This window comes from Micropterus salmoides, unplaced genomic scaffold (genome assembly GCF_014851395.1).
Source record: "Micropterus salmoides isolate LMB-PRFRI ecotype aquatic unplaced genomic scaffold, ASM1485139v1 Ms_hic_scaffold_5, whole genome shotgun sequence".
In the NCBI taxonomy this organism is placed as follows: domain Eukaryota; kingdom Metazoa; phylum Chordata; class Actinopteri; order Centrarchiformes; family Centrarchidae; genus Micropterus; species Micropterus salmoides.
In genome coordinates, this window is record NW_024044237.1 from 6425630 (window position 1) to 6449773 (window position 24144).

The window sequence follows — 24144 nt, forward strand, 5'->3', positions numbered from 1 at the left end:
TGCATGAACATAACGTTACCATAACAGCTCAAAGTTATGTAAACAAATGCAGAGCGTGCTTAATAGTGTGAACCACAGTCAGTAGCATAAAGTAGGGGCCTCAGGAAAGCAGACTGCAGGTCGACCCTTCTCTAAAGTTGTAACTTGTTCTACTGTTTACTGTGTGCACCGCCATATTGCTGTGGCAGATCTCACCTGAGTTTCTAACTTCAATGACCATTCCATTGCACTTTCCAGAGGTCAATTTTCAGGAGTTCCGAGTACAGTGGATCGCAGCATCAGTCTGTGCACTAGGGAACCGGCAGGATGTCCACCTGACTTGGACACTTGCATTCATACATATAGCTCCCTCCGGGTAATGTCTAGATAAGTTAAGGGTTGCAGAGTATGTGTGAAAGGGACTTAAATCAGCCCTTTCAGCAAAAGAAAATATTAAGACATCCACATCAACAATCAGCGACAGCCATTTGTGTCATTAAATGTATGATGTTGTAGCTCTACTTATGTCACTTTTTGCACTTCATCTTTGATATATGTTGATACATGTACGCCATTTAAATTTGGTTTGCATTACACAGTACAGCAGCTTGTCAAACAGGCCTCTAAGTCTCAACCCTAATGAACATCAGAACATCTCTGATGGTATAGTTAAAGTCAGCTGGGTTGTTTTTATCTTGCTCTCATTTTGATAAAGTCTGTAAATAGCAGATTAACAACTTCTCAAATAACAGAAGAAGAAAGCTGGGAGTGTACATGGCATCATTGATTGCACATTTAAGATGTTCAGAACATGAATTTAAGAACAAAAAGAAGGTCTCTAAGGTTCCTCATGCCATCAGTATACCTCATTCAAGTAATGACAGGCAGAGAAAATAAGTATTTTCCAAGACGGAAGATGTGTCTGAGAAGGTGCCACCCCCACAGTATACAGAGACTCTGCATCAGGTCTCCGAAGAGACACACTGAAACATTTGTCCTTGCACCTGATGAGCATTATTAAGGACACAGCTGTGTGCTCCATCAGTAGTGGTCTGTCTGTCTCTGAGAGCATCAACCCAAAGCTAAGGTGCAACCCACTGTATAGTGTTGTGTGAAGCCTGCACGTTCAGTCAGCATCCCACTTTCCTCCTCTGACCTTGAGCTGTGATTTTTCTTTACGTTAACCAACCATGACACGGACTCTTTAGAGATGATCCTATGACTAAACGCACTAAAGATCAGAGGAGAGCACTTGCTGTGTAGAAACAGAGGAACTAACAGAAGCTGGTTAGTGTCACAGAAAGTCCAGTGGAACAGCAGGAGGCTGTGCAGGCTGACAGGAGGTTTACATTCACTGACGGCAGCCGAGAAGTCGTGTGTGTGTGTGTGTGTGTGTGTGTGTGTGTGTGTGTGTGTGTGTGTGTGTGTGTGTGTGTGTGTGTGTGTGTGTGTGTGTGTGTGTGTGTGACACAGAGTAACGTGCGACTCTGTCTTGCTGTACTCCAACTTGTCAAAGCAGGAAGAGCAGAGATTAGAGCAGCCAGAATTAGAACAGTGTGTCCAGGTAGATCTGCTCTCTGTCTGCTCCATTATGCTCCGTAACTTTATCATGACAGTCTCAGTCTAATGATCTGATAACAGTGCAGAGAGATTTTACTTTTGACCCATCAGATAGCCTAATATTAGAATCTAAAAACACAGTGGTAGAGAATCAGAAAGGAAGACATGTAACAACAGAAGTTATTTCCATGTTATTTTATTTTTCAGTATGTGAAATAGTCTTGTTCTTTCCTTATAAACATATAAACACCATGGAAGCATGTGGTCATCCATGACATCTGTACACAATACACAAACAGAAGGCTGGACTCTGCAAACTCAATTTTAAACATTCACTGTGAGTTCACCTTTCTCAACCCAAACCCTTTGCCATATTTGAGGAGAACCCACATCCTGACCCCAGAACAGTCAGTCTGCAGTCATACAGGGCAGAGCTGGCCAAATAAATGACCAATGAAATCCTTTCCAAGCAAACCAATTCTGACTCCTTCAAAAAGCTGGAGCAAAAGGCATTTCTCAAGGCTTTAACAGGTGCACTTCATGTTACACCTCCTTATAGTAAAGAGGCTGAGGGCTGAGCCCAGGATACTTTAGATAGGACCATCTCCATCTGTCAGAATATTTCAATCCACGACAGACATAAGACAGACTTGGAGAAGGAGAACGCTGAGCAGTCAGCAGCTTCCTACGACATTACGACTGTGTGCATTAGAGAAGAGCCTCTTGAGTGTTCGGCATGTGTTTGTCAGATTATCCTCAGCTGATGAGTTCATGTATGACAACAATGACTGAGATGGGAATAGAATAGAGCCACATAGAAAAATGAATGAATGGAGAGAAGTTCAGAAGTGGGGGGGGGGGGGGGGGGGGGGGGGCAACAGAGTAAAAAAACAAACAAACAAAGCTGCATCATCTGCATGGCCGGCCACCCAGGAAGATGTCATGTGTGTCATACAGATAGTGTAATTTCACTATGATCATGATTGTGAGCGGACACTGCCGACGTCTCGCCTCAGCTGTCCTCTGGGCAGTCATCCTGTGTATTTAAGCTGCTTGTGATGAGCAACTCACAACTGGATATTTCTCTCTAAGTTCCCTTTATGCTGCTTAGTGAGTGGTAACTGCAGCATCTCATCATGGCACGCTACATTTGCATGGAAGTGTTGTAATTTGTTTGCAGGTCAGGCTGGTTGAGTGAGAATTAAGTTAATCTGAGTCTTTATAAAGTCTGGCTCCCTGGCAGTCTTTATCCAATAGGCCTAACATGTGAGGAGGACTGACACTTCAAGAAAAGCAGCTACAGGGATGTTAATCCACAACTGCTCCATATTTCTCCCTCTCCATATGGTCTGAAAATCTCTTTTCCATTTAGTGCTAGCTGAGGTAAAATGCAAAACCACAACACATACCGTCCACCAGCAAGAGCCATCAACGCTTCTGCATGTTCACGGAAACAAATGTACTCCAAAGGGAAACTTAAAACCGAAAGAAAAAGCATATTTTCTTTGACATTTGTGTCTAAGGCCGCTTCTGTCTGATTGGTCACATGTGGAACAGAGGTAGGCAGACTGGACAGAAGAAAGATCAGACCGACACTGCAGCACCGTCCTTCTCTGCATGTGTTCTCAGGGCTAACATGATAGACAAGAAAAGCAGCATGAAGAGCCAGGCCTTTATTCCTAAGCTAATGCAGCAGCTAATGTTTTCATAGACTAAATGAAAATGTACTTTATGCTGAATTTACTATTTGAGCTGTAATTTTCACCACCTCAATGTTTTTGTCCGTTTACTCTGCTTTTATTTGAGGATTTCACAGTATGCTAGGGCGCTCCTGCTTTTACATGCCTTAGGATTTTGCCTAAATAATTTGAAAATCATATGTGTGATGAATCTTCTCCAAATGTTTTCAAAATCCTAAATGTATTTTCCCCCATGGAACTTAAAGGTTTTGGCCACTCCCATTCATCTTTGGCAGCGCCTCCCGGTGCCCTCACCTGCAATTATTCCTTCTCCATGAAGCTAGCTGAGATATCATGTGCACGTCAGTGTGCAAGAACACAGCTCTGACCTGCAGATTACACATGTCTCGCTCTGGGTATCCACAGTCAGGAGCTCAGGCGGTGCTGCAGCAAGCCTGTCATCTGCTGGGACCCCTCTGCACGTGATGACAGAGGAGGGGTTTGTGGAGTCTAGATGTAGTCATCGTCCACAGGCTCTCCTGGCGTATCACAGTGATGGAGGAAGAGGACCACCACTCTCTGAAACACTCCTCTTTTGCTCTGCCGGCGCTCTGAGATCTCTTCCCCGATGGTCTCCATGCAGATGTCAGCTGACAGCTGGCCTTTACGCCGCGGGGCGTAGATTGTGGCTAAGATGTGACACAACAGAGGGGACAACATTTCAAGTGCTTATATGATCAGGCTCTGTCCTGGTCTGTCACAAGGACGGCTGTAATAACAGGTAAAAACTAAGAATTGTGTACATTTAGAGAACAACCACATGTAGTGACTGCGGATTAGACAGACGGATGTATTGACTGCACTCACTGCTTTCATCGTCCTCAAAGTCATAGCGGGCGTAGCTGTTGGGATCAGCTGCTCTCAGAGTCCTCAGCCAGGGGAAGTCTGTTATCATGCTGTAGGGAGCTCCATCCACCACTCCTGAACAATATCATCATAGAAGACGGTTAACTTTAAAGAAGGAACCTCACTTCTCACGTGTCTCCAGTCTGCCAGCTGGTTGCGTGCTTTATTTGAAGTATAATCGTCCTAGTTAACCCGTTTTGTTCGGGCTGAAAACCAGAACTTCTTCTTCATCCTCTTTCGTCCACGTGATTTGTAGCATGATGGAATACATCTACCACAAGGTGCACTGAAGAAACGGCAGATTTCTTTGAACTAATTTACTTGTTAAATAACTGAAAATGCTACTTTAACTCGATTTTAAAGGTGTAAAAATGAACATTGACACAGTTTTGTACAGTCTCTGAAGCACACTGGTTTGAAATGATGACACAATGACTGAGTGCTGACTCTTAGCTGTAAGAGGTGTTTGACTATTGGGTGGACACTAGGCTTGTGCCGATTGGCGACTGGATCGGCTATCGACAATTGAAGGGATGATCAGCGATTTTTTTTTCTCCCCCATGAGCCGATATTAAGGCGAACGTCACTGTCAGAACTAAGATGACACAAAAACTGTCAAGAATCTGCACCACACTGCAGTATTTCCCATTCATTGATTTATTTGTGGCGACAAGACACACCACAATATCAATGCTGACCACCACATACTATTTACTGCACATATATTCACTCAGTACCTCCGCTTGTTTGTCCCCTCTCTCTCTCAAACACATTGAAATGGAGTTAGTCTTTTCTTCTTAACACAACGCTGTCAAAGTCGGAGACCCACCTTCAAATAAGGATGTATGCATGTAAGGAGCCTGGCTAGTAAGGATAGCTATGTCAGTGTTAGAATACAGCCGGGTTTGTTAAGGTTGGCACGCTGTACATAGCTGCTAGTCAATATCGATTGCACGCCCAGGGTTTGGCTGGTGTGCAGGTCTACCTTCAGCGGTAATCTACAAATCTGTGGGGGTTAGTGTAGGTGTGACTGTGTTACCCTCCAGTGTATAGATGTCCCTGCCCCAGGGGTATTTGGGATACTTCTTCACATCCTCGTCTGTCCTGGTGGCCTCCGGGAAGAACTCATACTTGATTAACTCTCTGTGAGAGACGGAGACATCGCGGGCATCAGTTTGTGACAGGTCACGGTCAAACTAAGATCTGGTCTCATACTTGCTCACTGACAATGTGAAAGGCTATGCATTTCATCAGACTGGAGTGGTCACTTTGTGGTCTGGATGCTGTTAACGCTGTCATTACTAATCAGCTGATCACAGTTTACTCACACAGGTTTCGTCTTTCTCTGGAGCTACAGCCAACATTTATTGTGCATTTCTTTTACATGCACACAAAAAGTGTGTTTAATCTTCAGACTTTTATTTATAATAATAATAATAATAATAATAATCCTTATTTGTAGAGCACTTTTCAAAAACAAGTTACAAAGTTCTTTAACAAGTGTAAGAATAATACAAAAAAAAAACAAGAATACAAAAAAAAAAACATATTTTATTTGGATATCTACAAATAAAACCAGCCAGCTGTAAACCAATCACTTTCACATTTGATTTCTTGTGTAACAAAAGCACATATAGTATAGGTGCTGTGGAGCAGGACTGCTTTATATTGAGGTGTTCCTATGTTTTTGTCCGTGCATTACACTGTACAAGCGTACCTAATTAAGTGGATACTGTGTGTACTTACACAAAAGTTCCCAATTCTCTACCACAGAACTTTAATGAGCTTGAATAAGACAAAGCATGTATTAAAAACCTACAGATGCAAAATTCATTCAACTTTTTTGAGCTGCACCTGTAATTTTTGACTTCCATCAAACTTTGCCATCGAGTTTTAAATCCAAAATAAATTCATGAAAAAAAAGCTAAAGTTCTTTTCAAGATGCACCTGTATGTCCGGGAGGTTCACTTCTACGCCATGCACCACTATAACGATAACATGATGTAAATTCAGTACTCAGGATCCTGAGACTGCCTCTTTGCATCTGCACAGCAAGTGTGAACACACTGACATAAGTGACCCAATTTGCAATTGTGTAACCATGACAGCTACCATCAACATGGTACCAATCAACATTTCTGTTCAAAGCAGTTTCCTAGAAAAGCGGCCCAGAAGTTGTAGCTTTGAGAATCATTCCACTGTTTGGACAACCTCATTATGGTGGACTGCTCTGTTGCAGTTATCACAGATACTACTCACTGGCTGATGTTGGCTATGGTGTCCATCCAGCTGCGAATGCGAACCTTGTTGCGTATGTTTGGAGGGTTGCTGAACTCATGTACTATAGCGATATGATAGGGATAGGGCCCCTGGAAGAGCTGACGCTCCAGTGCTACAGAGTCAATCTGAAAAGGAGAGAGAAGTCTGTTTCCTGTGCCAGTAAAGTCTCATTGAATTTAACAGAAGTAGAGAGACGGAGCGTTCCGGTGAGAGCAAAGAGAACGAGGGGAGAGGCGGAGAGATGAAGAGAGACAATCAGGTATTGGGAGAACAAATAATGGAAAGCATGGGAAATGCTTGTCTACCTTCACTACATATGTAGGAGGTGTTTGCTTATTTTGCTGCAAAAAACTGATTTACCAACTAAAAGCAGCTCAAAATGTCTAACTGGTTGAAAGCTAGGTTGTTGGTGTCCGTCACTCAGGACTTCCACAGACTTCTAAATAAAAGTCTTAAATGATCTTCGCTGGAAGACCATTAAAACCATACCCATCTCTACGAGCAAAGTGTTGTGTGACGTTCGATCTTAACCACACATAAAACATGCTTTTTTTCTTGACAGTGGTGTAGAAAGTTAAACTAAACATTCCTGATCGCTCATACATTTTAATGTCTGTTCTTCAGATGCTGACAGTAGTAATTTGTAACAAACTACATTCTGAAAATAAATTTTGCGAGGCAAATAAAAGCATGTTTGAATTTAAACTGAATTCATTCTAGTTTACTTCTGCATTGTAGCACACAACCTTCATGCTCTAAAAAAGGATGACAGAAAAAGTAATAATTGACCTTGTTTGCAGTTGGAGGGGTCCTATCAACAGTTTTACAGTCATCTCTTTTATAATGGTAGTCTATGGGGAATATGCTTTTGGAGCCGTTTCTCATTTCAATACCACACGTGGCCACTGAGACAAAATGGCAGCACCGTGGTATCCAGCTCTCTAAATACATCCATGGTTAGGATTCGGTTACTAAGGAAACTGAGATAACATCACAGATTACCAACCTGGTGCATAGGCCGCATGTAGATGATGCGGTTCCTCTCAGGGGGCATTTTCAGTATCTGATCCAGGACCTGTTCCATGTCCAGCTTCTTACACTGAGCATAATCAAACCTATTGACTATGGGGGCACTTTCTACTCGCAGCTGCTTCAACACCCGACATCTGGTGGCTACAGAGAGGGAGGACACAGAGACTATAAGTCTATACCGCTTTCATACAAAACCCTGTACTGAAGCGTGGTAATGAACACTCATTCTCCCCATGTTTCATGGGTTACTGGACCTGAATATACAGTGGATAGAAAAAGTCTACACACCCCTGTTAAAATGGCAGGTTCTTATGATGTAAAATAATGACAAAGATAAATCATGTCAGAACTTTTTCCACCTTTAATGTGACCTATAATGTGAACAATTCAATTGAAAATCAAAGTGAAATCTTCGAGGGGGAAAAATGGAAAATAAAAACCTTACAATAACCTGGTTGCATAAGTGTGCACACCCTCTTATAACTGGGGACGACGCTATGTTCAGAATTAACCAATAACATTCAAACTCAGGTTAACTGGAAGTCATTACACCCCTGCCATCATTTAAAGTGACTCTGATTAATCACAAATAAAGTTCAGCTGTTCTAGTAGGATTTTCCTGATGTTTTCTTAGTTGCATCTCCGAGCAAACGGTCCGCAGAGAGCTTTCAAAGCATCAGAGAGATCTCATTGTTGAAAGACATAAGTCAGGAGATGGGTACAAAAGAATTTCCAAAGCATTAGATATACCATGGAACACAGTGAAGACAGTCATCATCAAGTGGAGAAAATATGGCACAACTGTGACTGGACGTCCCTCCAAAACTGATGAAAAGATGAGAAGAAAACTGGTCAGGGAGGCTTCCATGAGGCCTACAGCAACATTAAAGGAACTGCAGGGATTTCTGGCAAGTACTGGCTTTGTGGTACATGTGACAACTCCCGTATTCTTCATATGAATGGGCTATGTGGTAGGGTGGCAAGACAGAAGCCTTTCCTTACAAAGAATAGAACTTTTTGGCCATAATTCCAAAAGGTATTCCATACCCATAGTGAAGCATGGTGGCGGCAGCATCATGCTTTGGGGCTGTTTTTCTTCAGCTGGAACCGGGGCCTTAGTCAGAGTGGAGGGAATTATGAACAGTTCCAAATACCAAGCAGTTTTGGCACAAAACCTTCAGGCGTCGGTTAGAAAGATGAAGATGAAGAGGAAGTTCACCTTTCAGCACGACAACGACCCAAAGCGCACATCCTGGATTTTGGACTTCAGCAGAAGAAGATTAACGTTTTGGAACGGCCCAGCCAGAGCCCAGACCTGAATCCGATTGAACATCTGAAGAGGGCTGTGCACAGGCCATGTCCTCGCAATCTGACAGATTTGGAGCACTTTTGCAAAGAAGAGTGGGCAAATATTGCCACGTCAAGATGTGCCATGCTAATAGACTCCTACCCAAAAAGACTGACTGCTGTAATAAAATCAAAAGGCGCTTCAACAAAGTATTAGTCTAAGGGTGTGCACACTTATGCAACCAGGTTATTTGAGGGTTTTTATTTTTCCATTTTTCCCCCTCGAAGATTTCAGTTTCTTCAGTTTTTCTATTGAATTGTTCACATTATAGGTCACATTAAAAGGTGGAAAAAGTTCTGACATGATTTATCTTTGTCTCATTATTTTACATCATAAGAACCTGCCATTTTAACAGTAAGTAAGTATGTCTGCTAAACTGAGCAGACCTTATTAAAACAGGCCAGCTTTACACTGATATTCATTCATTCAACATGGCAGACTGTGTTGATGACATAGTGTCATTTTTATTGTGTAACTGGAATCATATTTGTAACTTTATTATTAGGTCTCCTTATGAAAGGTTAATTCAGTAACTTATACCGTATGGCACTTCCTGGGAAGATTGATACATTATAATTGTTTCTGGAAGATTATGGTTTTGGTAACCCCTAATGATTCATCAGATCATTACTACAATTACAAGCAAATTTAAAGATCCAAGCGGCTTGGGACTGAAGGTAGTGCAGCTACAATCTTAACATTAAAAATTCAAAACATCAATACTAGAGGACAAACTGGACATGTATACTAAAGGTCTTAATATCTAGAGACTACAATCAAAGATCATGTAGCAACCAAACAGGGGTTTTTTTTGTTGTCGTTTTTTTTTTTTTTAAAGTTTACAAAAATTGCATATTTTGTGGTTGGCTAGATTTCTTCTCTAGAATCTACCTCTCACATTTGTACTATGGACAGTGGAAAAGTAATAATCAGAGCATAAATGGAACCAACATCATTTTCTTGAGTAAGAGGGTTTGGATGAGTTTTAGTACATATTTAGTCAAAGTGATGCAAAAGGAAAACTGAGAAAACATCAACATGAGTCATCAAATATCAGTGTGTCTGTGTGTTACCATGAATGAACATCATCTTGGGGCAGTCTTTGAGGACCAGGTCAGTGATTCCACAGTTGGTCAGTGTGATGCCCACCAGGTTCTTACTCTTCAGAGACAAAATCTGCAGGAGCAAAAGCATCTCAACATGTCAACAATTCTAACAAAGGATGCAAAGTTTATACTTGTTAAAGCCAATGTTAGCAGCCCCTCACATGTGCACCCCGGCTTTTAGATAACAAACATGAAGACCATGAAGATTCTCCTTCTGAGCCCCACCTGCAACACTCTGGCTCCCCCCAGTGGAGAATAACTGCTGAAAATCACTTTGTACAAGTTTACTCAAGTTAAGTTTTGCATACTGTGTATGAATTCATATAAAAAGTATTTACACCCCCCCACCCCCCTTGGACTTTGGATAACTAATTACACTTTAACACTGATAAACAGTGACTATTAGACAATGACAAACTCCACAGTGTGCACCTGTATGTGGTCGTCCTCAGTGACGGGGTCTGAGGTGCTTGTTGATTTATCAGCCATTCGTTTCCTCCTCACTGCTACTCGAGGCCTGGCTCTCGAAAGATCTACACAACAAAAGCAGCAAAAAATATATCACCTTAAACAATGCAAAGGTGAGTAACATATTCACATGAAACCCACTACCAACAAGCAGGCCAAACAGAAATCAACTATTTTCACAGCAACAATGTTAAAGCACACTCCGTGGATTTAGCATTGCATGGAGGGTTTGAAAGGAAAAAAGGATCCATCGATGCAGCAGAACCAGAGATGTTTTTATTTCACATTCTTCTTCCTTGTCAAAACCTGCCGCTCAACATTACCCTCAATAAAACTCACCTGCCAACTGTTCAGTCGGACAATCAGGCGAGTTATGCTAGCAGTAGCTAATGTAGCCTATTTGATTGCTTCAGCCCCAGCCGACGCCAAATTGCTGACATCACTTGAGGACATTGAGCAGACCTCACACCGAAGCCGTCATACTACTTTAAAACATGCACCTGAAACCCACGCAACTACTAAAACTCACACTCGCAGTTGTCATGCTAATATGTTTAAAATGATTAAGAAAATCTACACAAAATAAGATGAAATTTAAAAATCGAGTTAGAGCATCTGCATTGTGTGTAAACAACAGGTGTTTATTTCCAGACAGGCCTACTTTACTGTCATTTATGATTGGCATTCTGCTGCAGGGCATGGGGCAGACTAATTACTAACCGTTCTGTAATGTGTGTTGATTTTTAGTTATGTGTGATTCCTTGATTTACACTCCTTTTCTTTCTTACTTTATCTTGCTATCATTTATGAAAAAGTAGTCTTTCTGTGGATTACAGTGCAAATATGAGACGTGCCCATCTTTAATTTATTTATTTTAATGGTCTTATTTCTTTTTCTGTGTTTGTCCTACTTGGGACACTGGGGATCTTTTAAGGGTGCGTTAGATATCATAATATGCCAGGTATACATTTTATCTCAAAATGTTCTGAGTGCTAAGAGGTTATACTTCCAAGGGGTAGGAAATGAAAAAGAGTGAGCCGTTTAAGGAAACTCCCTTTCACAAAAAGTACAGTGCATAAAATAATAAAACATAATATTTGATGAAATATTGAAATAACGTCACTAACGTGAAAGCACAGAGCCAAGCCTGTGCAGCTAAACACAGCTTTAGTTGCACTCCGAGTGTTCATATGCTAAAGAACACATTAAAAGTCTGTTAGTAACTTCAGTCTTACCCGTCTCAGGTACCAGGGACACAGAGGACATACGGGTGCAGGATCGGGTCAAAGGTCGTCGAGGAACAAAGTCCTCATCTCTGGCCTGACCCTGCTGTGAAGCTGAAACGGCAGCAGAGGCAGAACCAGCAGGGCCAGGATGTCTCTCTCCCTGTCCTGCCAGCAGTACTGGTTTCCTGGGTGCATGGTTTACAGCAGCATCTCTGGGCTCTAGACTGTCTTCACCAGCAGGACCAGAGCTCTGCCTCGCCCCAGCCTCTCTTGTGCAACTGTCCCCAGTCCTGGCTCCAGAGGGGCCCTGTGTACAGTCATTAGTCCTGCCAGTTCCTGTAGCTCTGTCAGTGGTTGTGGTTGCTCTGTGGGTGGTCCCTGCCACCACCCTCCCACATCCACCCACCTGTCTGTGTGTGGCTACCATAGGTCCAGCTCTGCCCGCAGATCCAGTCACTGGTCTAACTCCGGTCCTCGCGGTTGCCCCTGGGCTCCCAGTGCCCCGTACTGTCCCACTGTCAGCCACAGGTCTTGCAATGGTCTCCCCAGCCTCAGTAGTAATTCCTTTACTGCTAGTCCTCCTGCTGTTCTCTGCAGCAGCCTTCATGTCTGCCTTGATCTGTTCACTGGTCACCTGACAGCTCTTCTCACAGCTGCTCTCTAACACCTGAGCCTTTGTGTGATCTACCGAGGCTGATACAGCCACATAGTTACTCCGCCGCAGGGGAGTCTTTCCTTTACCTGGAAACACACACACACACACACACACACACACACACACACGTTACACTTCCATTCACTCCAGAACTAACTAAATAATACATTTGTTAAAAAATGTTCAACAAAAACCCTGGTAAACCAAGTTCTTGTGCTTCTCAAGATCAGGTGTCTTTATATTTTCAAGGGCCGGCTGTCGTATAAAAGGTAGAGCAGGTTGTCCACTAATCAGAAAGTCAGCAGAGGTAGAGACTGCTTTTTAAAGACTTTTAGGGATAAGGTTACAATTAGATTAAGGTTAGGGGGTAAGGGTAAGGAGCTAGGAGTGCTCAAGAGTGTCAATGAGAGGTCCCCACAGGGATCAAAGACAAACATATGTGTGAGTGTGTTTCGCCACATACTGGAAAAAAAACTAAAATTTTTTTAACTTATATCCCCCTCATACTGTTGCACATCGACAACCCAAATGATATGCTCATCAAACGCACTGTTGTGACTGCCCGGTGTGTTCTGTGTTGTGCTGACACCTTCTGTACAGGAAGCTGGCTGCTGCAAACAGGAAGCTGGCATTAGCCTTGAAACAAGGCCTTCTTCTTCCTCACTGTCCGAGTCTGAAATGACCAGCGGCGGCTTGGGAACAGAGGCACCAGCTGGTCTGCACTGCTGGACTAAACCACTGGGACCTGAAGATGGGAAGGATAGATCAGTAGACGTCATAACGTAATAAGAAAAGCTTTCCAATTCATAAGAAGGGTAGTGAGAGCACACACAGCTTGTCTTAACCTCCGCTAATGATAAAAAAAGAGCAGCTCCTTACCTGCTTGCTCTTCATCAGGAGCCTGTGGTGTTCCAGCTGGACGACTGGGCCCTGGAGACACATCAGCTTCTTCCACTCTCACCTCCTCTTCTGCTCCTTTCAGCTCTATCTGAGGATCAGCCCCCATGTTCTCCTCCTCCAACATTACCTCATCATCATCATCGTCCTCCATCCCATTTACCTCCACTGGTGCTGTGGAAACAAACATAACTTCTTTACTTACTGTCATGAGTAGGTTATGTTTCAGGTCCCATTTGTTTATTTGTCTGTAAACAGGATCGCTCAAAAAGCACAGACTAAAAGCAGTCTACTTAACATACAGTGGTCAGATTTCTCGTGGTTGCATCTGGCTTTTAGGTGGCACAACCCTACCATGTGAGAATTAAACTGCCATAACTAAGTGTTTATGAGCATGACTCACTTATCATTTAGCTCACTTCATCTTTGTACAGAGAGACAATACCACCAGACTGGACTCCTTTTGCAAGATTTGCAGTCCTGTTAGCCCTTGCCATATTTCTATAAAAAGGTTTTTCTAAAGATTGCTGGCAATAATTTGAATCTGAAATAAAAGTCCATAACAAATGAAAATGTGAAAAAGTGAACGGATGTAAAAACTTAAGATGGTAACGAGCTGCTGTGATTTCTGCTGCTCCACTGACTAAGACTGCGGGTGGGACTTGCCATTGGGCTGCTGCTGCTGCTGCTGCTGCTGCCTTTGGTTGTTGTTGTTGACGTTGTTGTTGACAGGTGGAGGAGCGGGAGGCAGGTTGGCCTCATTATTGTGGTGGTGGTTGTTGTTGTCGTGGTCATTGTTGGAGTTCTGATTGCTGACCAGTGCCGAGGACACGCCAATACCAGTTCCTGCACTCAGGCCCACCCTGGCACAGCCCTGACACACACACACACGATGCATTATATGCATTAGCACATACACTAACTTTCTTAAGCACCTCATACCTGCCAATCAACCATTAACATGGGAAAAGATTTCTTTGTTGCTGTTACTTATAAACTCTGGGTTTTCTGCTATCAGTTACATTCAGTCATGGCGAGCTGGTGAATCTGTAAAGTAGTACTGCTGACACCAAGCCAGCACTACAGCTCAACAACAACAACTCATAAAGCACCATGCACGTGCTTCACAATCAATGCATTTTAAAGCAACGGCATTGGTAGGCCTGCACTGTGATACCGGAAGTGCTGACAGTGACACGGCCAGCCAACATGTAGTTTTTCTAAAATTACAATCAGACATCTGTGTCAGTAGGTTGTTTTAAAACACTGTAAAGGCAAAATTGTTTTTATGACATGTTTAACACACCTCAATAAAAAGGGAAATGGCCCAGAAAGCGAGGGCTGACAAAACAACTTAATGACAACATTTCCAGCAATTGGAATAAAAGTAAAAACAGACACTAAAAGGATGATGGGGGTAGGGTATAGGTGGGTTCTGAGTGCATGCTGTGTGTGTGTGTGTGTGTTGATGAACATACTGAATACCTTGGGTGGTTCTCTAAACATCTGATCCAGACAGATAAACTCCAGACTGGGCAGTAACTCTATGAACTGGGAGAAGGATTCCAGTTTGATGGCATGACAGCGAACCAGAGTGAGATCAACAAGACGGCTCCATCTGGACTGATCTGAGGACAGGAGCAGGCACAACATAACAGCTACTCAGAGCTCTAAATCAAGACTCAGAGCGAGAGATGATGATGATCTCATTATTGAATTGTACTAACTATATATGAACGTTCTACCTGATGTAACAAACTGAGCTCGCCACAAACATATGGACACTAGTATTAGAGCCATGTCTGACTGTAGCCAAGTACCAGTGAGGATTCAAGTGGAGAGAGTGAGTCAGGAGTGGGTTTTACCTGTGATCCAGTGGTGAGGGTTGTGCAGGTGTGGACAGTTGTAGATGAGGAGGTATTTAATATTAGTGAACACCTCATTCACCACCTTTATGCCAATATCAGTGATGATGCCGGGGTTCTCAATGACATCAGCCAGACCGTACTTCACCAGCTCCGAATGACTCAACTTACCTGCCACACACACACACACACACACACACACACACACGATGTTGCATTTTTTCCACACACCTGTAATCTAAACTTATAAAATTCAAGTCACCAGAATCTGACTTTTTTCCCCTGTACACCATAGATTTTTAAACATCGTCAGAACAGAAAAGTTGTTTTAGTGCCCAGTGTCCTCTGAGACTGATGATGATGATATCTGAGAGAAGGAACTAACATTGCAGCAGGAACTCATCCACATATCCCAGATGAAGCGTCTCAAACTGAGGGAACTCTAGTTCAGCCATTTTGAGAGCTGAGAAGACTCCATCTTTAGTGAGTGAAGGCTGGATCCGCAGCTCATGGAGCCTGTTAAACACAGAGTATTGTTTAAATGGCTTAATGGACCAACATAAACACAGATATAATGCTGATTTCTGCCACTTTAATCCTTGAATGTTAACAAAATGTTGTTGTTTCCTTACAAGAAACGGCCACAAGTAAATGTTAATATGATAATATATGCATGGCAAGATAATGCAGGGAATGTTCTTCATTTACTTTGTTACAGACCACTTTGCAAGACTGAACAGTGACTAAACAGCGTGTCCACAAGATGCCAATGAAACTGGCATTTTAAGCTGAAATGAGCACCTGCGAGCAGCAGTGATGATAAGGTAGCCCAAGTCCACTTCCAGAGCGTTCTTACAGGCTCCAAACACAATGGTGTGGAGGTTCCGAAATCCTCCTGGAGACAAACATTCACAGCATTACAGACAACAAACACATCTTATTAAGTTTGGGTGCATTTGTCAGCATTGTAACTGGTATTAAGAGGATGCAAATCGTCGGTGACTGATTACAAACGACAGTGGAAAACAATTGTCAACATTCTCAAACAGCTTGTAACAAAAAATGACAATGATGAATGAAATGCCAAGACAAAAGCAAAACCAACACTGAATGAATCCTAGCAATGTGCATTGTCAGTATGCCCACAGTGTGAGAACAAGTCACTCAAGCACTTCAATAAAACACACACTCTGGTAGAACCAACACTTGGAGATGTTTAGAAACATGTGCTCTCCTCACCTGACCTCCAGCTATCCTCCACCACATGTTGGATGAGCCCTCCCAGGAAGGGAACTCTCACCAGCTCCAGCTGCTCCAGGTTCCGGGCTGATGCTAAACCGGTAACCAGGGGAACATATTTGAGCGAGTTGGTTGGCCCTGCACAGTTCCGCATGACAAAGGTTCTCAGGCTCACACACAGAAAGTCCTTAAACGGCTGTGGTTTGGTGAGACGGACCCATTTCAGGTAAAGGTGGCGCAGCATGGACACACAGGGGATCTCTGGGACATTCACACCTACAAACAAACAAACAAACAAACACTATGTGAAGTACATCAAAACAGCCGTGGTATTTGGGGTGGTGATGGAACAGTGGATAAGAGACATGCCTTTGGTGTGAGAAACTTGGGTCTGAATCCACTGTGACACACCAGTGTGTCCCTGAGCAAGACACTTCACCCCTAGTTGCTCAAGAGGCGTGCGACCTCTGACATGTATAGCAATTGTAAGTCGCTTTGGATAAAAGCGTCAGCTAAATGAATAAATGTAAATGTATTTTTAACACTAGAGGTGACAATGGAGCCAACAGGAACACTCTTCAGGCCTGTGTATTATTCGCCACAAACTCATGCACTAACAGGGATGAAGCTGACTTCAGCTGTAGCATTGAGGCAGTGGCAGGAACTGTTCTACTTACCCACTAGATGTAGGGTCTGGATCTTTGCAGTTATGGGGATGGTCAGTTTGTTCTCAGCGGGAATGGGAAAAGACCCGTTACGGTTGCGGAACTTTCCTAGTATGTGAACCTGAGGCATGTAGTTCCATATGGCTTCCACCAGCTCCAGATGGGACGTCTCCACGCCCTGAAATGAAGTAAAAAACAAAAAAAATGTTGAAGGTTCACTTTCAAGCCCCTATTCAACCTCATCTTGCAGTTTTTCCTCAGTGGATCGAGTTTGCTCTGATGTAATGGCAATAGCTTACACCGTGACATGCAGGTGAAAGCTCTGGAGAAATCTAGTATGTGTGAAAATCCTACTTAACCTTGGAATCAGTAGTTTGACAATGGTTAGAGTTGTGTTTTTGTTAACTACACATACACCATTATCCTTGTTTGATAGATGGTCCAGGCCAAAAAAGCATATTGATCAACAGCAAAGTTTGTGTTTCATGTGGAAGATAAAAGGGCTGTCAAACATTTCTCAGAGTCTGATCTTACTCAGGTATAAGGTTAGCCGACGTGCACCTCCTCAAAAATGTAACTACACGTTGAGTCGACGCGGACGGTGGCTGTAACACAGTGAATTAATATACAGGTGCTGGTCATTTAATTAGAATATCTTCTATTTCAGTAATTCCATTCAAAAAGTGAAACTTTATTATATAATATTATATTCATTCATTACACACAGACTGATATATTTCAAGTGTTCATTCCTTTTAAATTTTGATGATTATAACTGACAACTAATGAAAATCCCAAATTCAGTATCTCCGAAAATTATCGTCGTGCGTGGTGGTTCTTGAAGCACTGACTCCAGCTGCAGTCCACTCTTTGTGAATCTCCCCCACATTTTGAATGGCTTTTGTTTCACAATCCTCTCCAGGGTGCGGTTATCCCTATTGCTTGTACACTTTTTTCTACCACATCTTTTCCTTCCCTTCGCCTCTCTATTAATGTGCTTGGACACAGAGCTCTGTGAACAGCCAGCCTCTTTAGCAATGACCTTTTGTGTCTTGCCCTCCTTGTGCAAGGTGTCAATGGTCGTCTTTTGGACAGCTGTCAAGTCAGCGGTCTTCCCCATGATTGTGTAGCCTACAGAACTAGACTGAGAGACCATTTAAAGGCCTTTGCAGGTGTTTTGAGTTAATTAGCTGATTGGAGTGTGGCACCAGGTGTCTTTAATATTTTACCTTTTCACAATATTCTAATTTTCTCTAATTTTTCATTAGTTGTCAGTTATAATCATCAAAATTAAAAGGAATGAACACTTGAAATATATCAGTCTGTGTGGAATGAATGTTTACATTATATACAAGTTTCACTTTTTGAATGGAATTACTGAAATAAATCAACTTTTTGATGATATTCTAATTATATGACCAGCACCTGTATTTGACCATCGCAACCCAAGTGAAATTACTTGTTTCACTATCAAAATGTGATCCATTTGGTTGGTAACATTTGAAAAGGCTACACCAGCCGCACGTTTACAATTTTAGTCTCATTTACATTAGCGGAGCGCTAAACCAGAAGTTAGCCTGCTCGGCCGGCAAAAGTCAACACAGTGGACGCTGTAGCGCTACTGCCGACTGGACAACTAATTGCAGAATGACAGACACACCTACGCACAAGTATAAATGCATGGTTACGTGCGTACCCTACGCAGGAGTATAAATGGGCCTTAAGAGGGCAACAACGTAGCTACAATCTCAGTTTCTACAAGTAATTTGAACTTCTTACAGCACCTCTACACTCTGTACAGTTTTTACATTTCTATGGGGCAAAAACAGACTGTTGAGTGCCACAGAATACCAAAATTATGCAGGCCATTTCACTAATAATGACACCAACAACCAAAGAGGAGGAGCCAATCAGTAGAATCACACTGAACGTTTGTAACCTGCATGCTCCTGGCTCTGTGAGATGCATCAGTGCACCTCTCTGCGCAGGATAGCATTTTCAGACTAAATACTGACCAGCAGATTGGGACAGGCTTGTAGTGCCTCCAGGACTCCAGGTATACTGAAAGCCTCGTAGCCCCGGACTCGTCTCCTCTCCAGGTATCGAGGGTGGAGGCCATAAAGCTGCTCCAGATCTGGCATCTTCTTCAAAAGGAGCAAAAAGCTGCTGTCTGTAAAACCTAACCCAGAAACAAAATAAACACCATTAATCAGTATTAACCATGCCACTATCAACCTACCAAACTCTTCCCAGACCACTTTGCTTTTCAAATCACTGCAGTGGCTCCCTGCTGCAGCTGACAACCAGTGCAAGACTCTAGTACTGATCTAACACTACACACAGCCCCACCATTACTATCTGCCTCTGCGGTCCACCCTGTCGCTCAAAGACCCTGCAAACTTGTCTCCGTCAAAGCCCTTCTCTGTTCTGGTCCTACTGGGGTGGAATGAGGAGCAGTCCTGTAGCACTGAACATGCTCTGTGTTATTTGTTTATTGGGGTGCTGTGGTTGTGCTGCAAGCTCTTACCTGAAGGCATATACTCCCACCAGCGACCAGCACACAGATCCACTACCTTGACTACTCGTAGGTACAGAGTTACAGCTTCGCGAAGCTTTCTGGACAGACACTCCATACACATGATGTCCTTCATGGGAAGGTACCTATGAAACAAAACAATCTTCAAACTTTCAAAACCTCCAGCACTGCAATGTTACAAATCATAAAGCACATCTGCTTTAAGGCAGGTCTGCATTTTTCTATGACTTTTTAGGTATATCAGACAAATATATTTACATAAAGGGGAATTAAACTGTACTGTGTTGGATTTTTTTCATCTGTGAAGCTGCAGATATCCTACTCATGGTAATGGTCATGCAATATAATGACAATAAAAACACATGCTGTAGACCCCTACCCAGCCCTGGAATGTATTGTAAAGTACACAACACAATGGTGCAGCTGGAGGGCTGTGTACCTGAATATGTGACAGAGGACTTCATGGGACAGCTCATTGATGTAGTCTTTGGGTTCACTGGGTCTCAGGACCAGCTCCCCTCCACCGCTGCCCCCTACAGGTTGGAGTTTAGAGGCCTTTCTTCTAGGACCCATCACGACACTGCTCAGGCTATACACACACACTGCCTCCCTCCTGCAGCATGGAAACTATTTCCCAGGCCTGGACCTCAGTTCTGGACACATAGAAAGACAAGTTAATGGGAGCGAGGGAAGAGGATACAAGGCCCTCTCATTTGCCTTATTGCATGTCTCCTCGCTCCTCGGGAGACTGAGCTGTTGTGATCTGCATCTCGACAGTGGTGAAAATACAAACAGGAATAAAAGTACAAGTATCAAGCCGGTTAGGTTGAGATTGTATTAGTTTCTGACTCACCTCACTTCAAACCTGATCAACAAAGGAACCATAAAACATTGTTTTTTCTATTCAGGGCCTGTGATTTCCACTTTTAAAGATTTTGGGTTGTCTTATAATTAAAATGTATTTTAATGAATCCATTTTAGTATGTGATGCTGAAAATCCCTGTGGGTAGAACACATTTCAATGTGAGATGGATTTAGGTTACATAATTTCAACTTTCCCTAAAACTTTTATGTCACTTCTACACATGACAAGACATTCCCATAATTACATGGATTATTGCATTATTTATTTGCAGACAGAATATAAATAAATGCTAATGGTGCTGAACAATGAATCAAAACAATCTAAAAATGATGCTGCTGTATTTTTACTGAGGTCTGTCCAAACAAGCATGTTCCCTTACATCTGGACAAAATGATTTGTAGGCCAGGGCGTCTCAGCAGCAGCACAATGCTGCATTTATAATGGCACATGACACATTTTACCTAAAACAGTGGAGCTCCTTAGCCATTTTGCGATTCTGATAACATTTCAATTCATGGCTCAGCCATACGTGGGAGTGACTAAGATGTGGGGAAGTTGCAAGTGAAGGAAACCAGGAGACATTTTAGATATGAGACGCACACAGAGAGTGCATGACATGCAAGCTGCTTCTGTCTGTCAATCTATTCAGGACAGGATGTCATTCATCTGCTTTCCACATGATAATCACATCCAGATTTCTGCTCACTGGTGCCTGTGCAGTCTTCAACTGCATGAAAACTCCGCCAGTGTCCATCATCACTCTAGCAGTCATCAGTAAATATGAACCTCCTTTTATGTCTGGCTGCCTGGACACTACTGCACTTCAACACTCTCTGCTGGATTTGATTTCTCTACGTGATCCCCAGTAATGGAAGAGGAGAGCAAAAAGCAAGAACAAAATGATCCTCCACATAAGTGGCTTTTGCTCTGTAGATCTCCACCAACTCCAAAGACACTCATTTGGCTCTCCGTTGCTAGACACTTAACTGTGTTCACCAGTTACTCAGTAGCTTTGTGTATCTGCCATCTGCTTATTTGTAGTTAAATGCAATTTGCAAATTGGAGTTGGTGTGCGGGCATTGCTTTTGTCACGTGTATTCTCTGACCAGGTGCTGCCCCGTTTAAAAGGGGAACTCCACATTTTCATACATGAAGATCAGTCACGAGGAGTACCACTCAGTCTAGGAAAACACTTGTCAAGTATGAGAAAATAACCCTGGTGATGTCATAGTGATGCCATCAAGGGGCTTACAGACTACGCATTTACAGGGTCTAAGGAAAGATGCATTATGGGAATTGCAGGGTCCAGTGTCTTCGGAGCACGAACTACTCGGAGGAGGTTGTGTGCCTTTAGCTGACGCCAGCCAGATGTACTTCGTTGCAAGACCAGTATGTGAAGGTTAGGTCTAACAGGAAAACAGCTTAGTTATGGCAGGGTACATAACCCATGTCACTGTAGCGTTAACGTTGGCTGGGAAGCTTTGAGCCAAAGCATAACAAGACAAACAGCGTTATTCATGTTAGCCAACTGACAAACGACAGTGCACCGGTATCCAAAGAATGGCCAGTTAAACGTGTACTTACAACGTGAGAACTAACATTAAAACTGTTAATTATTCCACGTCTGTCAAACTCGCTGAACGTTTTCATGCTTTAAAGTTAACCTGGTCTTTGTCAAAGCTAGCTTACTAGTTAGCATAGCCACAGCTAACAGTGTACACAAAGACAAAACCACACAATTAAACAATCAAACCAGCACGCAGACTAAAGTAGTGTAGCATTTCCCAAGGCGTTTAGCAGTGGTGCTAACATACCAGTATTTTTCTATGAAAGCCGCTGTGGGGTTGCTCTTCTGCCATCCTGCATCCTGCAGTGTTTGCTAAGCTTCGCTCTATCACTACTACTTCTTCTTCTTCTTCTTCTTCTTCTTCTTCTTTGGGTTTTTACGGCAGCTGGCATCCATTGAGTTGCATTACTGCCACCTTCAGGCTTTCTTTACCCTTTGCTTTCATTCATAATGTTAGCTACTTTGTTGACTAGAGGCATTTATAGTAGTTTACAATACTTAATCTGCCTACCTAATCCAGTCGCCCTCAGAAAACCAAATATCCATTTCCTACCCTCCACACTCTCTCCATAATAAACTTTTTACTGTATTATCCACCTGTCTGATTTTTTTAACTGTGTTATCATTTCTTGGCTTTCCTGAGTAAATTTCCTGCATGTTGTAAGAATGTGTTCTACTGTTTCAGCCTCCTGACATTGTTCACACATTCCTGTAGGATGTTTTCCTGTAAGTAAAAGTGTGCTGTTAAGATTGCTATGCCCAATTCTCAGCCTGCTTATTTTCTGCTTCTTGGCAACCAGCGTATCACGTGTATTCTCGCCACCTTCTGCTTCAGAGTGTTGACCAGAGATTAAATCCTACCCATTAATGTTTCTCCAAGTTTGTTTGAAGGAATCAAAAGAAGTTTTACTATCTGTTACTATCATTAATGTTATATTTAGAAAGTCTGAATTCCAGCCCTCCTTAGATCTTCCTACATTTGTCACCTTTCTTGCTGATACTTACTATTCAATTCAGTTCAATTCAATTTTATTTATATAGCGCCAAATCACAACAACAGTTATCTCACAGCGCTTTTCATAAAAGAGCAGGTCTAGACCGTACTCTGTGATGCTATTTACAGAAGCCCAACAGTTCCCACCAAGAGCAAGCACTAGGCGACAGAGGCAAGGAAAAACTTCCTTTTAAGAGGCAGAAACCTCGAGCAGAACCATGGCTCAGGGTGGGCGGCCATCTGCCTCGACTGGTTGGGGTGAAGGAGAGAGAGAGGGGAGGGAGGCAGCCTACGCAATATACACACAGAGGTACAGACAGTTAAGGTGATGTTGCTATAGACTAAATGAAAAATCGTACAGATATTTATAGTAGTGGTAATGATAACAATCGCAATGTTAATGATTATATTAACAATAATAACAATAGGACTAGTAACAATAGTCGTTAGCAGTCGGGGGCAGCAGGCGACCCGCAGCCACAGATCCAGACTCCACAGCTCCAGAGCCAGAAACACCTGCAGGAAGTGATAGGAGGAGAGAGGAGAGGGACGAGAAAGCACAAGACTACCGGAAAGGGGAGAAGTTGTGTTAGTAACATGCAATAATGGGATGAGGTTGCATACAGAGGGAGAGAAAGTAGAGGAGAGAGGAGCTCAGTGCATCATGGGAAATCCCCCGGCAGTCTAGGCCTATAGCAGCATAACTAAGGGATGGTTCAGGACTCACCTGAGCCAGCCCTAACTATAAGCTTTATCAAAGAGGAAAGTCTTAAGCCTACTCTTAAATGTGGAGATGGTGTCTGCCTCCTGAACCCAAACTGGAACCTGGTTCCACAGGAGAGGAGCTTGATAGCTGAACACTCTGGCTCCTAGTCTACTTTTGGAGACTCTAGGAACCACAAGTAACCCTGCATTCTGGGAGCGCAGTGCTCTGGTGGGGTAGTAAGGTACTATGAGCTCTTTAAGATAAGATGGTGCCTGACCATTAAGAGCTTTGTAGGTAAGAAGAATGATTTTAAATTCTATTCTGGATTTTACTGGAAGCCAATGCAAAGAAGCTAAGACAGGAGAAATATGATCTCTTTTCCTGGTTCCTGTCAGAACACTTGCTGCAGCATTCTGGATCAGCTGAAGAGTCTTAACGGACTTTTTCAAGCAGCCTGATAATAAAGAATTGCAGTAATCCAGCCTAGAAGTAACAAATGCATGGACTAGTTTTTCTGCATCATTTTTAGAGAGGATGTTCCTGATTTTCGCAATATTACGTAGGTGAAAAA

At 42.8% G+C, this 24144-nt stretch overlaps 1 protein-coding gene across 2 annotated transcripts; it reads right to left on the bottom strand.

Annotated features, from left to right (window-relative positions):
• Window positions 1–1719: 1719 nt before the first annotated feature.
• On the bottom strand, window positions 1720–22245 carry fbxo38 (F-box protein 38). Of its 2 annotated transcripts, none has more exons than XM_038699541.1 (21): window positions 22121–22245; window positions 19881–20094; window positions 19433–19566; window positions 18921–19084; window positions 16918–17083; window positions 16241–16516; window positions 15803–15896; window positions 15387–15517; window positions 15002–15172; window positions 14622–14764; window positions 13803–14010; window positions 13119–13310; window positions 12829–12984; window positions 11594–12325; window positions 10323–10423; window positions 9858–9960; window positions 7411–7577; window positions 6384–6529; window positions 5164–5267; window positions 4086–4199; window positions 1720–3907 (listed from the first exon to the last, which is right to left on the bottom strand). In XM_038699541.1, exons 2-21 carry the CDS (start codon window positions 20012–20014, stop codon window positions 3729–3731), a joined length of 3615 nt encoding a protein of 1204 aa, XP_038555469.1. In that variant the 5' UTR covers window positions 20015–20094; window positions 22121–22245; the 3' UTR covers window positions 1720–3728. The 2 variants fall into 2 exon arrangements, with proteins under 2 accessions (XP_038555469.1, XP_038555468.1); XM_038699540.1 differs by having other exon boundaries at window positions 12790–12984.
• Window positions 22246–24144: the final 1899 nt, after the last annotated feature.